The following is a 14950-nucleotide window of genomic DNA, read 5'->3' as shown; positions in this document are numbered from 1 at the left end:
CCCATTAGGGTTTAATTGGCCAATTAGGGTTTTAGTCCTTCGTCCAAACATCCAAAAAAGCAATCCCAACACAACTAAGCACACCGTTACCCGACACGACGACCGGAGGCACAGCCACCACCTCACGGTGGTGGTTTCGAGTTTCTTGCATTATTCTTTTGGCTTTTATAATTTACAATGAACTCCCAAAATAATCAAACACACTACACTAAAATAAACACACGCACGCAACCACCCTTGTGGTGGCCGACGGTGGCACGTGGTGGTGGCACTTATAGGTTTTTCAGCTAACCAACTAATACATATAACATCACACTCTAAACGACATTAAGCCTTATTTATGGTAATTCAAAATGGTTTCCATTCTTTTACTCTGGTAATAAAAGGAGTCCTAACTTCTTCTCACTCTAAACGTGAAGGGCATCTTCATCACCATTTTCAGAAGAACTGATGGGGCTGTTCTCTAACAGGTAAAGGTATTTCCGAATAGTTTTTAGTTTTAACTTTAGATTATAATGCAATGTAGATGAAAAGACTTCGATTTGGCGTAATGCAGAGTGGACAGAGAGAGTCTGAAACCAGGAGATCATATATATTCATGGCGTGTTGCTTATATTTACGCTCATCATGGTATTATTCTCTCAATTTTCTACTACTCGTTTTGTTTCTTCACCAATCTCTGTTTGGAATCAAGTTTATTTGAGTGAAGACAATCTAATGTGCGTTATTTCATCGAGTCACAACTCATAAACCCTAGCTTTTTGTCCCCCTTTTGTATTCGATTTCCCTGTTTTGTACTCATGTTTTTGTGGCTGTTTGCTTAAGCGTTTTTACTATTTCTATTTTTTTTTTGTATTGATTTCGATAATTTTGAAATTTAGGGTTTGGATATGGAATATTTAATAACCTTTTAAATAACTTTGCCAATATATAAGCTCTAGTGAGCTTTTTCAAGTATTGTGATGTGTCCCATGAATTTGAATTTTCAACAAATTGTAAATACACACTTTATATATACATGATACAACGATATAAATAATTGATGAGTTTGATAAATGAGTATATGAAAAAACCCATATATGAAAAAAAAACCCTTATTTGACATTTTTTGCTTACAAATCCAAAAAAAATCCATGAATTTTAATTTTTTTTTTTTTAAATCGGTAAATATAAACTAACATCTAATTACACCAATGTCCACGGCATGATTTGAACCCTCGACCTTAAAGAGGATGGAGGACAACATCTTATACCATTGTTGAATTATATATATATATATATATATATATATATATATATATATATATATATATATATATATATATATATATATATATATATACTAGGTGTGAAACCCGTGTATTACACGGGTTGATTAAAAAAAATTTAAAGATTTAAGCATTAAGTTTTTTTAAAGTAGTACCTTTACATAAATACATGTGTCAAAATCAAGGAGAAAGTGACATTTCGTATTAGAACTAACATAATAGCTAGCATCAAACTTTTGTTTTATCTCATAATAGTATCATCCTTTTGTTATCATTCCATAATAGCATCATACTTTTGTTTTTCCCATAATAACATAATACTTTCACTTTCAACACATAATGGCATTACACTTGTGTTTTTATCACAAACAACATCATGTTTTCATTTTTATCCCATAACAACATCATACAACTAATTTATAAGAAACTGTATGTTGAGATAGGCGACCGAGTTGCGAAGTTTTCTTTTTCAAAATGAAGGGATTTTTAGTTTCTTGCAAGTTTATAATGTCTGTAAGCCTTTAACGAACAAATTAAAATGTTTCAACTCAACCCATATGTCAAAAAACACCATGTGTGATAGTTTAGGCCTTAAAATTGAATAGCAAAATAGATGGTAATGGTGCAAAGAAACTTCTTCAGTAAAACCATTTCGAATGAGGAATGAGAATGACAAGTTAAAATCTTCAATACCTCAAGTTTAGGCCCATTTTTCTAACTGTACAATTGGTTTACTAAAGACTCTTAATGATCCAGTCATATGATTCATTAAATTACTACATATTAGCTCCTTTAAAGCACACAAACCTAAACCATCTGAATGTGCACCGATAATTCAGCCTCCAACAATCATTCACGAAATTAATAGATACCCAGTTATTTTCATCAACATTACACTACTACCCATTATTGTAAAACCAAACCAAAATAGTATAAGGAGCAAAATTATCCATGGCACATATAACATTCCCTATTCTACAGTGCCTGCATATAATAATACCGTATTCAGATCATGTAGGACAAATGAGTTTTTTTTTTTCCAGTTTAACGATTTACCCTCATGAAAAAAAATGAAAGTAGCACGCTTATTCATATTAACAACAAAGAGATTAAACACACAAATTTCATTAATAATAAGGATGCCACCAGGAAAGAGGTGTAAAAAATGGAAAAAATAAAATTTTATTTTCTGGTCGTTTATGACATAAAAAACAGGAACAATTTGAAAGTGTTAATTAATTATATGAAGTAAAAATCAAACAAATAGCATTGTTTCATAATAAAAGGACCAAAATGCCATTTTTCCATATTTCCCCTATTCAAAATTATAGTTGGCTGTCATTATGGGTTAAAAATGCTTTTTAAACATATAATATGATATTTATACAATCTTAGCAATGTACTTTTATTTCTTTTAATACTTGTTTTAAAACATATAAGTAAGATGCTATAAGTACCATAAATCTAAAAAAAAAATCTTCCCTAATAAATAAAGAACTTATTGCCACATGTCATTTTCTTATTCAATATATATGCCACGTGGCTTTTTCTCAATTTTTTCATTTTCATTTTATTCCACTTGGCAAATTCTATTTTTTCTTCCTTTTTTCTTAATATAAAATAATTAAAATTGACTACATTTTAAAGCTACTTTAATGCTAACGTATGTTATATATGTAAGTTATTGATTACAATTGATTGTATTAAAATCCAGTATTTTGTTTCATCTATTGGAATTTCACTCCTTTATACATCGGTTATATCCTTCATCTATTGCAATTACATAACTAATCTTTGATAGTAATTAGAATCAAACGAACTGATATCGATCACTGTATTTCGGTATTGTTAGCCCTCCCAAAATTATGTATAAAGATGATTTCATTCTTCTCATATTGTTACCTCCAACATTCGAATTGTTATCAAGGATTCTATGAACCTTTAATCCGCATCATCATAATCGAATACACCACCATCTACATAAGGTTAGCAAATCATTTTGGTTTATATAAAGAACTTCTTTTGCAAATCATCTGATTATTGTTTGTTTGTTCAGTTTTTTTTTTTTATTATTATTTCTCTTATCTTTTCCCTTCATTGGTCGACTTCTCATGTAATTCTTATATTCAAGACCCTACTGATGTTGGAATGCATATATGTTGTTCGAGTAAATGCCTCAAAGAAATACATTTACTTTGACATATAATTTTTTTGATTTCGTTATATTTAGGATGCTTGGTCCCTTACAGACATGTTTAACTTTCTGATAATTAGTATTGTAGCATAAATACATGGCAAATTTGCCCCTGCCCTTAAACAAACATGTTACATGAAGTTTGTCAAAATGTAGACAAAATGGTGCATGTATAAGTTTTTCTAATTTGGTTTTCATCCAAAACCATAACGGATCGATTCTTTTACCTAAAAATTGGTCATAATCCGAATCAATTTTTTTTTACGATTTTACCCTTCTATCAAATTTGAATTCTTTTGAAGTGATACGTGGAAGAAGGGTTTGGAGGGAAATGTTGTTGTTGTCGATTTGCATTATTTGGACTTAAAAAATAGCTTTGTTTTTGGTACATTTTCGTTATCCTCAAGTCATTTGAAATATTGAACATGTATGTGATTTCTTTTTAGCATGAATATAAAGTACAATATTCAGTTCAGGGTATTTACTAATAAGTTTCTTTTTCCAATTTACCATTAGATATCCAATATGGATACACTCTACTAAATGGGTCAAAAGTTGGTATCTAATATGTTAATAAGGCCTTAGTTGTGAATAAAATTGAAAAACTAAAGCCCAACCAAAATGTATGTTATTGTTAGTTACTTTGTTTGTGGGCTTTGCTAAATCGGTTTTATTTTAAATAGTAGTGATACCAAAAAAATTCCTACCAAATATAGACCAGTAGTGACACTAATTTTTAAAGATGTTTCACCTTAATAGAAAAATATAATCGAGTACCCAACATATTTTCATCAAATCCTTTAAAAAAAACCAATGTATTGTTTTTTTGTACGCTGAAACCTTTTGTATTTTTTAAAATATCTAATTTAAGGCTCTGAGCTCGGTAAATTCTAGATAGCAAAAAATACTAGTTAATCGATTCTCAACGGTTTGATAGTTGCAATCCATTAGATTAATAATTTTCAAAAAATATACGGGTTTTGATTTACTATAAAAATAATATAGTGGTTTTTTTAATACTTATATGAAAATGGATTGAATTTTTCTAAGGTTAAAAAGACTTAAATAAGACTTTCTAACAATATAAGAGTTTTAGTGTACTAAACAAATAATATAGTGGATTTTTTTTTAAGAATTAGATGAAAATATGTTAGGTTTTTATGAGGTTATCTCGCATTAAGGATCCATTGGTGATCATGAGCAAAGTGGTTTCAGAATTCTTTGGTCACTCAACTGGTCTTTGTTATTTTGTCAATATTCTAAAAAACAGGTTAGTTTTATTAAATTTTATCACAAATGTGGTTAGTTTTTATCAATATCCCTATGTATTATCACGTCAACAAAAATGGAAACGAATACGTTTTGGTTGAGGATACAAATTCTAATAGACTTTGATGCTTGATGAGTTTCTTCACATTCTTTATACCAAAATTTTGTCAAACTTGTAATGCCGAATAAAAGATTAAAAAAAAAAGAGAGAGATTTAGATCCAGTTTATGTTTGGGTGAAAGGTTCTTAACTTCTTATTGAAAAAATAAAAATAAAAGAAGACTTAATATCCACACATATAACAATTGCCTTCTTCTGTATATAACATAAACCCTAGTCATTTGTAAACAAAAAAAAAATTCACAACAAAAGAAAAAAATCCATTAAGCCAAAACACATTATTATTTGGCCAAAGTAAACACACAAACTTCACAAAGTCTTAACAACAACAACAATCCAACACTACATACCATTATTACCACCCACTAAAGCCGGAATCCTTGATTCCGCCAACCCCGGAATCCTGGATTCCGCCAAAGCCGGAATCCCCGATTCCACCACCCTAAGTTCACCCGTCGTCAACCTCCGTGTCAAATCCTCCACTCGCACCTTCACCACATCCGGCCTCATCCCAATATCCGCCGCATACCGACTCGCACAGTACACACCAACCGCAGTCGCCGCCATCCCATAAACATTCGTGGTCACAAGCCTTAGCGGCGACGCCAAAACCGCCGCCAGTGGCCCACCGATGATGGAAACCGTTTGCCCGCTCCGCCCAATCGTCCCTTGCTCAACAACAAGCTTCCCCGTCTTACAATAGATTGCAAAATCCTCACAATTACTCTTGAAAACATTGTAGCAACGGAAGCCGTTGGTAAGGAGGTAGTTTGCGCGGTGGACGACGGTTTCCGGTGGGTCGGTGGCGGCGAGAGTGCAAGTGCCGCCGCGGGCTTTGGCGAGGAAGAGGGCGGGCGTGGCGGAGTATTCGAAGCGGTAGAGAGCGCCTCCGGCGAGGAAGCAGTCGAGACATGAGGAGAGGACTCCGTTGGTGTCGTCGGATTGGGTGCATGTGGCGCAGGGGAGGTGGGACCGCGTTGGGGTTGAGCTGACTAGGAGGACGTCTAGAATTGTTCCGGTTCCTACTTCTTGACCGCGTCTAGTGAAATGAATGACTTTGTTATCACCCATATATATACCTATGGATACCAGTGTCAGTGTCAGTCTAATATATGTCAAATACAGTACAACTTGTTCTATCATGTACCGTCAGTCTAATATAATATATGTCAAATATAGTACAACCTGTTCTATCAAGTCTAATCATGCCAAATACAAGATAACACATAGAACTAATCATTTATCAATGTTTGTTTATTTATAATTTTGATAAAAAAAAAAAGGGTGAGATATTCAACAGATGAAAAATGCTAATATGCAGATGGATGGAATCAAAGGAGCTAGAATTTAGTTTTATGTGCTCTTAGGGAAAAAAAAATTTGTTTAATTACTTTGGGTGAAAGTTTATATGTTTTGAATTATCGTTTCAAACTTGAAACTTTGTAGTAAAAAGATGATAATAATAACACGAAGCTAGAAGATCCAAATACATGATCGAATCAAACATCGGGTCACCAAATTCGAAATTATCGAAATTGGACACAAAATTTGAAAACTTTCGTAGTCAAGTCCAGAAACAAAATGGCAATCCATGAGTAGAGATTACAGCAAGAACGTGCGTAAAGAAAACGCAATCGAATAGAGAAGGAACAAAAAGCTAATGGAAACTAGGGTTTGTAACTAGACGAAATAACGCAAAATTCTGTCGAATAAATTCGATTGTAAAGAAAAATTGATGAAGAAACAAAAACAAGTAGCGAAAAAGGGAGAGTAATACCATGATGAGCATAAATGTAAGCAGTACGCCATGAATATATATGATCCCCTGGTTTCAGACTCCCCCTATCCAATCTGCATGACGCAAAATCAAATTTTTTTCATCAATTAATCAACCAAGATAATCAAGTAAACCCAAAATTGAAATCAAAAGCTATACCTGTTCGAGAGGAGCCCCATCTTTTCTTCTGAAAACGATGATGAATTGCTGATGAAGCCTCTGTATCGTTTATTTGTTTAACTATTTTCAGAAGAAATTGGGTTTCCTCTTATTAACCGCTTTGAATTGCAGAAGTAATAGGATTCCTTATCGAGTGAAATTACGATTTTATCCCTGTACGCGTTCTCTTCGTGTTTAAGTTAAAACAGACCGGGGATGGACGTCGACGATCGGCAAGATAACGGCGGAGACCCGTGTTGTCATCCACGTGTCCTTCACTCGGGATAGCGGGCCGTAAAGTGGGTGTAGTTTATGATGGGATATAAAGCCTGAAGCCCAATATATTGGGCTAAACACTTACGTTATTGACTAGCTGATAGAGGTGGACATAATCCGATTTGGATCCGATGAGAAACGGATTAGTTCGTTTTTTTCATTATTTAAACATGATTTACAGAGGGAAAATTCACTTGTAAACAAATTAATATATATATATATATATATATATATATATATATATATATATATATATATATATATATATATATATATATATATAGGAATGAGTTCTACGGATTAGTTCCTTTTTTTGTCAATTTTTTTTTTGTCACTTTTGGTCCTCTAACTTATACTGGTTTTAAAAAACTACTTACAACATTGATCCTTCACCTTTATGCTTTTGTTCACAAACAACCCTTTCACTTTCGTTTAAATTTTTCATAACCCTCGCCTTTTATTACATATTATTAGTATTTAGTCTTTTGTCAGAAATGATCCCTCATTATTATTTTTATTATTATTATTAGACAAAATTACACGAATGGTTCCTGTGGTTTACCAGATTTAACACATTGAGGACAACGATGGAAACCGAAATCACTCTTTTACTCCTAATCCGATTTTTTTTTATTAATTTATATTTCTCTTTTTGGTTTTAAATTAATGTTTTATTTATTAGAAAATACCCACCCAATACCATAAAACCACCCACCAGCTGCCATCACCACCACCACCACCGTCGCCAAAATTACATAAATGATCCATATGGTTTACCCGTCGTCACAAATTCAGTCTCTACTACCTTAAAAGACCAAATTGCCCTCACATTTACGGACAAAAAATAACGGTTTATATTTTCTGGACTGGTTTTCCGGCCGCTGCCATACATGACAATAAAGTTCAATTTGTGAGACCATTTCTTTATTTTCCTCATTTATTGCAAGAAATAATGATTTAGATTTCTTTACTTATATAATTCGATGACATTGTTTATCTTCCTTTACTAGATTATCTCAATACAATTCAACATGCTATTTTACTTTACAAATCAATACCTTCCGACTCCGGTAACGCTGGAGAATCTTTTCTAGTTAACTTTAATCTTTTTATTTTAATAAAAAAATATTTTTTTTGCTATGTATTATCCTATTAGAGATTCTAATTAATATCATGCCACTTATCAAGCTATTGATTTTAAATTTTAAAAATTTCACTTTAATTACATTAAATTAATAACATTAAACAAAAATTAATATAAATTATAAAGGATTTCACGTATTTATTTAAATCAACGATTATATTTTATATATAACTAAAAAATCTCTTTATTAGTAATTTATTTAAAATAATTTATTAATAATTTTGAATTTTTATTATGAAAGTTTAATTAATTGTGTAACCATAATTCTCACGGGTTATAAACTAATAGGATATATAATTAGATTATGTTTTTTTTAAGTTCAAAAAGAACAAATATGGAAGCATAAACTAGGAAACCACCGCCCCAAAAATCCATTCGTGTCACAGTTTGCTTTTCCAAACTACCCTCTCATCACTTCCTTCCTATGCTCTCTATCTCTCTTCTTCCCTGTTCCACCCACGACAACTCCTAATTGATATTCAATTTCATCCTTATCAGGTCGATATCCACTGCACCCCCTCCCCTGTCACACTCCTTCACCGATATTCAAACTCTACTTGCCTCTATTGATCGGCGGTGGCTAAGTTATCGGAAACTCCACAGTTTTAGACGGCGTGCCTCCCCCCTGTCACAATCCCCTCCGTCACCTCACTCAGTTGTCCATTGCTGCGGCTGGTGTTGCTTCTTCTAACCGCTTTTTGTTGGTGATTTGTTATCATTAATATTATTTAAGTGTAATGGGATTACTTTGTTGACCAAATGTGATCTTGATAAATATTAAACAAATAAGGAAGGTGTGGAGTACACACTTGTTTAAGTTTGATCAAGTTTTCAAAGTACATTGTTATTTAGGGGCGAAACCCCTAAACGAACGGGGGTCTGAGGGTAGCGCCCCTGGCGGGTTCCAAGGGGCAGAACCCTTGGCTGGGGTCGAGCTGCTAGGTCAGCGCAATTTTTTTTATATAGGGTATGTTGCTATATAAAAAAAATGCATCAGAAAATCGGATTTTCAGAAAATTGACCATTGTTTGATCCTTATCTAAACTTCCGTTTTTTGTCAGTTTTTTAGTTTTATGACAACTTTTATAGTTTTATGACAGTTTGAAACTATCATATGACAGTTTTCAGACAAAGATCATAAATTCGGTTTTGGTTTCATTTTTTTTGGTACAGATGAAACTATCATCAAAGCATTCTAAATTCTAGTCTCTCTGAGTCTTATCCGACTAAAGAATATTAGGAGTACCACCCAAATGCTTTAATCTGAAAGTGTTTTACACAATTCTCCGAATTCCAAGCCTTACTATACCCCAATTTCTAACACTTTTGCACATCATGCGCCAATCGGTAGGTTTCTTTCCTTTATATTCATTTGATTAACCAAAAACCCCATTTGAATCAACTGTTGTTTCGATCTTCTCCCCATCTCCTTTTGTGCTCTATTTTTCTTACAATCGATTGCGTTCTCACGTAAAATTGAAAACGATTGAGGAAGGGACGGACGCAAATGCGGGGTCGGAACCTTTCCCTGTTACAGGCAAGCAACGATCGGTGTATGATGTCGACTAAACGACGGACAGGGAAGAGGAGGCAGCGACAACGAACGCTGGCGCTACTGGTGGTGGTGGCAGTGGCCGAAAGCGAGCTCTTGGTATCACCAATAATTTGTCGCTTACACCTCCTCCAGGTTTGAATACCTAATTGGTGAAGTATGAAGATGAAAAGGGGAAGTGGACGGGCCACTAGACTCAGTCATTGATGAGGCTTAAAGATGGAGATCAAACATCTACAAAACTGGTTAGACCAATCAGAAGTGTTAATTGTTCATTTTTCAATGGATTTCTTTGCTATCCTTAATAATCGCTCCTCTTTTCAATCGATTATTACTTCTACTGTGTTCATTTTTCAACAAAATATTCTAATATTCTACTAGAAATGTTATGATTGTATGAATATTTTGTATTCTTTTCGAATTGTTTGAATATTTATAGTCTAGTATTCTAGTAGAATATTTGATTATTCTACAAATTTCGTTTTATTTATTACACTATAATATTCTATTAGAATATTTCAAGTATATTTAAAAAAAAATATTTTTTTATTCTTGGATGATCTAAATGACGATAATAATATTTTAAAATAATTTCAAAAAATTTCCTTTATTTTGCATTCTAAAAGTATATGGTTTTATATCGAAAATGAGTAGCTAGGATTGCATCCCCATGTCTTACAAAATATTACGGTCTCAAATGAACCTTTTATATATATATATATATATATATATATATATATATATATATATATATATATATATATATATATATATATATATATATATATGGTTATGATCATTTGTAACTAGCATCTATTGTATAACCATGTAACTCGATCATGACCATTAGATGAATGAAAAATGAAATTATTCCTGAAAGAATACTATTACTGAAATATGATTTATTATTGATTAAAAAAAATTGTTTTAAAATGTAAATTCGATATTTAACTAAGAGATATAAAAGAAAGGTAACTAGATTTTAGGAAACTCATTTGAATCCGGAAAAATAATATCTGCTATATTTTTATTCTTGTTAGAATACGTTTCATTCTTGACAAAATAAAATTTCATTTTAAAAAAAATATATTACTTTTTGTTCTAATAATTGGGTTTTATGATTTAAAGTTTTCGATTCATGTCACATGTTATATTCACATATTAATAAAATATGTATTAGCTCTCATCACAAGTTATATTCGTATATAAATAACACATTTATCAGAATTATCTAAATGTTTATTTTTATTCACAAATAAACAAGTATTTCGAATCTTCAAAACATTTAGTTTTTTTTATTAACATAGGACTTATTCCTATATGAAATTAAGTTTTTTTATTAACATACTACTTATTCATATATGAATTACAAAATAAACTGTAACAAAAATCTGATAAATGTTTTATTTATGTATGAATATAACATATGAAGAGAACTAATATACGTTTTCTTCATTTATGAGTATAACATGTGACGAAAAATAATGTAAATTTTTTTTATGGAAGAAAACTTTATTACATGTTAAATTCGTATATAAATGATACTTAAATTGCAAAAAAATCTAAGCATATATTTTATTCATAAGTGAATAACGAATGTACTGTAATAAAAATTTGATATAGTTTTATTTACTTATGAATAAATAGAGCTAAAACTATAAAAAAATATATTTTATCTTACAACTGTATCAATATGGATATTTATTTATAGAGCATAAAAAATTATGAATTTTGATATAATTAAAAAAAATCAATAAAAATAGATATTTAAAATTAAAAAAAAAACAAAAAAAAACTATATTTTTGTATATATATTAAGGTAATAATTAACATAGTTTAAAGAAACATGTTTGGTTTGAAAACATACGTGTATCCTTTATTCATTTCCGTCCGTACGCCTAAGTGTTTTGCGGCAAGATAAATGTGTGGTTGTGATTGATTTCCCCATCAAGGTTGTCAAAATCACGATCTTGATCGTAGGATCCTACAATCCTATATATGAAAAAACTAATCAGATCGTATATGGATCGTATTTGGGGTATGATCGTAGGTAGGATCGTCAGGATCCGATCCTATCGTACCTTCACTTGATTTTTTTTCTTATTTTGTTTTTTGAAAAAAATTAAATTTACTCTTCTATGTCTTTTACCCTTTACCAGTTTAGCGTTTATCATTTTATATTGTGAGTTGTGACTAATGTTTTAAAGTTTTTATAGTTTTTGAATGGAATACTGAATGTTTGAGATATTTTTCATGTTTTAAAATTATAAGTTAAAATTATGTTTTATTTTGTAAGATCTTAAGATCCCGATCCCGATCCCGATTTTACAAACCCAAATACAATTCTACGTAATTCCAATATTGATAGGCTTTTATTCTCAACATTTTTTTTGGCTCAATTGAACTCTCTCTCTCTCTCTATCTCTCTCTCTCTCTCTCTCTCTCTATATATATATATATATATATATATATATATATATATATATATATATATATATATATATATATATATATATATATATAAAACGGCAAATTGTTTATAATGAGGAAAGTTTAGCAGGAAAATGGGGTGTATTACAATGACAACACGAAATACGTCACTATTTTTACACAAAGTTATTATACATTGTTTTTAATTTAAAAAATTTAAACAGTTAAAATAAATATTGGAAATTTATCGAGGATCGAAATTGAGTTTTAGATGCATTTAAACATTAATTTCTTAATGTAGCATGGGAAAAATATTAATCAGATCATTTGCAAATGGATGGGGGTTGTGTTTTTTCATTTTATGGTCAATTAGTTATATATCATCATCTAGAAGCATAAACAATTCAGCCAGACGAGCTAGAATCCATTCAAACTCCCCATTTACTTGGTCACATTATAATCACTTTATCAGAATTTAATTAATCAATTGCTTGTGATCCGCACAAGATGTAAATGCATGCTGAATTAATTAATCTGTTATTAATTCTCTTTTCAGAAAGAAATTTGGTCTAGTACTTGAATGAATTCATATATATGTAGTTAGTGCACTTTCGGTCAAATGGAATAACATTAGCACAATTTGCAGCTCCATTGTCCTTGTATATAATATGGTGGTGAGACAAATACAACAAAGTCTTGACATCCCTTTTTACCTAATTCTAAATCTTTGTCTTGGGATTCCAACATTCAAGCATATTTTATTAATCCACAAGAGAATATCCTTAAAGTGTATCAAATCAGGGTTCTGGCATCAGGCTTAATTTGATCAATATTTATATGCAAGTTGTTGTATGTATATTCGGTTCATTTGTTCTTTACCATTTAACATTCTTTAATCTTATAGTAAACGATTAATGTATGTATGTGCTAATTAAATGTAGTTATTCAATATTCTCCCATTTATAACACTATTTTCTTACATAATTAGGTGTGATAACCGTGTCCTATACGAGTTTATTAAAAATAAAAATTTTATATCAATGTGTAAATATTAAATATTTTAATGCCTATTTCATTTCAAAGTTTAACAAAATATATTTTTTTATAACTCAATTTTTACAATATTGTTTTATAATATTTTATTATTTTAATTATATAACAAAAAAATCATAATAAATTTTTTTAGTTGTAGAAAAAACAAATTATTTATTATTGTATTCATTTTATAAAGAAAAATATATTTATCTTAAATAATAAATGTTTCATTAATTATATTGCTGCTCTATACATTTAATATAATAAATACTTTATATATATAATAATAGATGTGTTAACTATTGGATTTGATTAATTTTTTATTAACAAAAAATGAAAATACCAAACAATGATATGTGATATTTAAATAATTCAAAAATCTCAATAATGATATGTAACAAAAATATTAAAAAAATGATAAGTGATAAAAACATTTTTATTTATTATGGTAGATTACTCAATGCATCTTGTACATCGGTAAAGAAGAATAGAAGATTGTCTTTAGTTTGGTATAAATTGTTGTGCCAGCAGCCGTATATTGATTATTGTTATTCAAAAAGCTTTTACGCTTTTTTCGAAATTGTGTTTAATCAAAGAATGTTATATAAAGATAATTCTGCTGTAGGTAACTATTTAGTTTTCTAGTAGTGATATAATGGTACATAATTACACATCACACCCATAGGCAGAAAGCTATCTGAAATTCTGAATGCTCTTGGGCAACTTGAAAATCAACTGTTAGCTGGACACCACCCTCATGAAAATTTTTAGTGGACTTTCTAGTTAGAGTAGCTTGGTGTACTTGAACCTTGTATTGCCAATAGTTTACACTCTCTCTCTCTCTCTCTCTCTCTCTCTCTCTCTCTCTCTCTCTCTCTCTCTCTCTCTCTCTCTCTCTCTCTCTCTCTCTCTCTCTCTCTCTCTCTCTCATACATGCAATCAATTTATCAACCCCTTTCTTTTGGGAGTAGGAAACTAAAGAAGCACACCTTATGAGTACTTTTGAATTCCAATGTTCCACCTTTGGTTGCTTTTTCTGGTGAGTTTCTTGATGGAACTTAGGATTTCGTATGATGTCTTTATTAGGTCACTTAGATTGAAGGTTCTTGATTGGGTATTAAAAGGAAAGATAAAATCTTTTAAGTGATGGCTCTACGTAAATGGTACCAGATTGCTTTGTTTCTCAACAAAAAGTTACCTTTAATTCTGCCTGAGGGGCGGTACCATGAATTATCAATCAGTTTCATGAAACCAATTGGAAATGACTTTTAGTGCCTATATAAGAGCACTGAATGGAAGGATCCAAAACAAAGTGCCTATATACAAACAATATAATTTTTGTAACTAAAACAACTTTTGTGGGATTACAACCTTAAAAAAAAAGCTCCACCAACAAAATATTTTCAAAGAAAAGATTCAGGTTAAAGGGCATGTCGAAACGATTAGGGTTAATTGTTTTTTCTTATTTTTATGAATTGCGAAAAGTGATTAGGGTTAATTGTTTTTTCTTATTTTTATGAATTGCGAAAAGTGATTAGGGTTAAATGATCTGTTTTGATGACTAGATAACCCTTGCAAAAAAGGGATATGATGATGATCATATCCAGTATGTTCATGTAATAATTTTAGTAATTATACATTAATATATTAGATGTTAATTACCAAAATTAACATATGCGTATAAGAATTAATCTTCTTTAGAAAGGAATGGTACGGGGATGAAATA

General features: G+C 30.8%; 1 protein-coding gene across 1 annotated transcript; it reads right to left on the bottom strand.

Annotated features, from left to right (window-relative positions):
* Window positions 1–5028: 5028 nt before the first annotated feature.
* LOC111898566 (protein LEAD-SENSITIVE 1) lies at window positions 5029–6947 on the bottom strand. The gene is made up of 3 exons (XM_023894460.3): window positions 6788–6947; window positions 6629–6702; window positions 5029–5930 (listed from the first exon to the last, which is right to left on the bottom strand). The coding sequence occupies exons 1-3, from the start codon at window positions 6805–6807 to the stop codon at window positions 5194–5196; spliced, it is 831 nt and encodes a 276-aa protein (XP_023750228.1). The 5' UTR covers window positions 6808–6947; the 3' UTR covers window positions 5029–5193.
* Between the last annotated feature and the right edge of the window lie 8003 nt (window positions 6948–14950).

This window comes from Lactuca sativa, chromosome 2 (genome assembly GCF_002870075.4).
Source record: "Lactuca sativa cultivar Salinas chromosome 2, Lsat_Salinas_v11, whole genome shotgun sequence".
NCBI classification, from domain to species: Eukaryota; Viridiplantae; Streptophyta; class Magnoliopsida; order Asterales; family Asteraceae; genus Lactuca; species Lactuca sativa.
The sequence above is the reverse complement of the archived record's forward strand: the minus strand, read 5'-3'. Positions and strand labels throughout refer to the sequence as shown.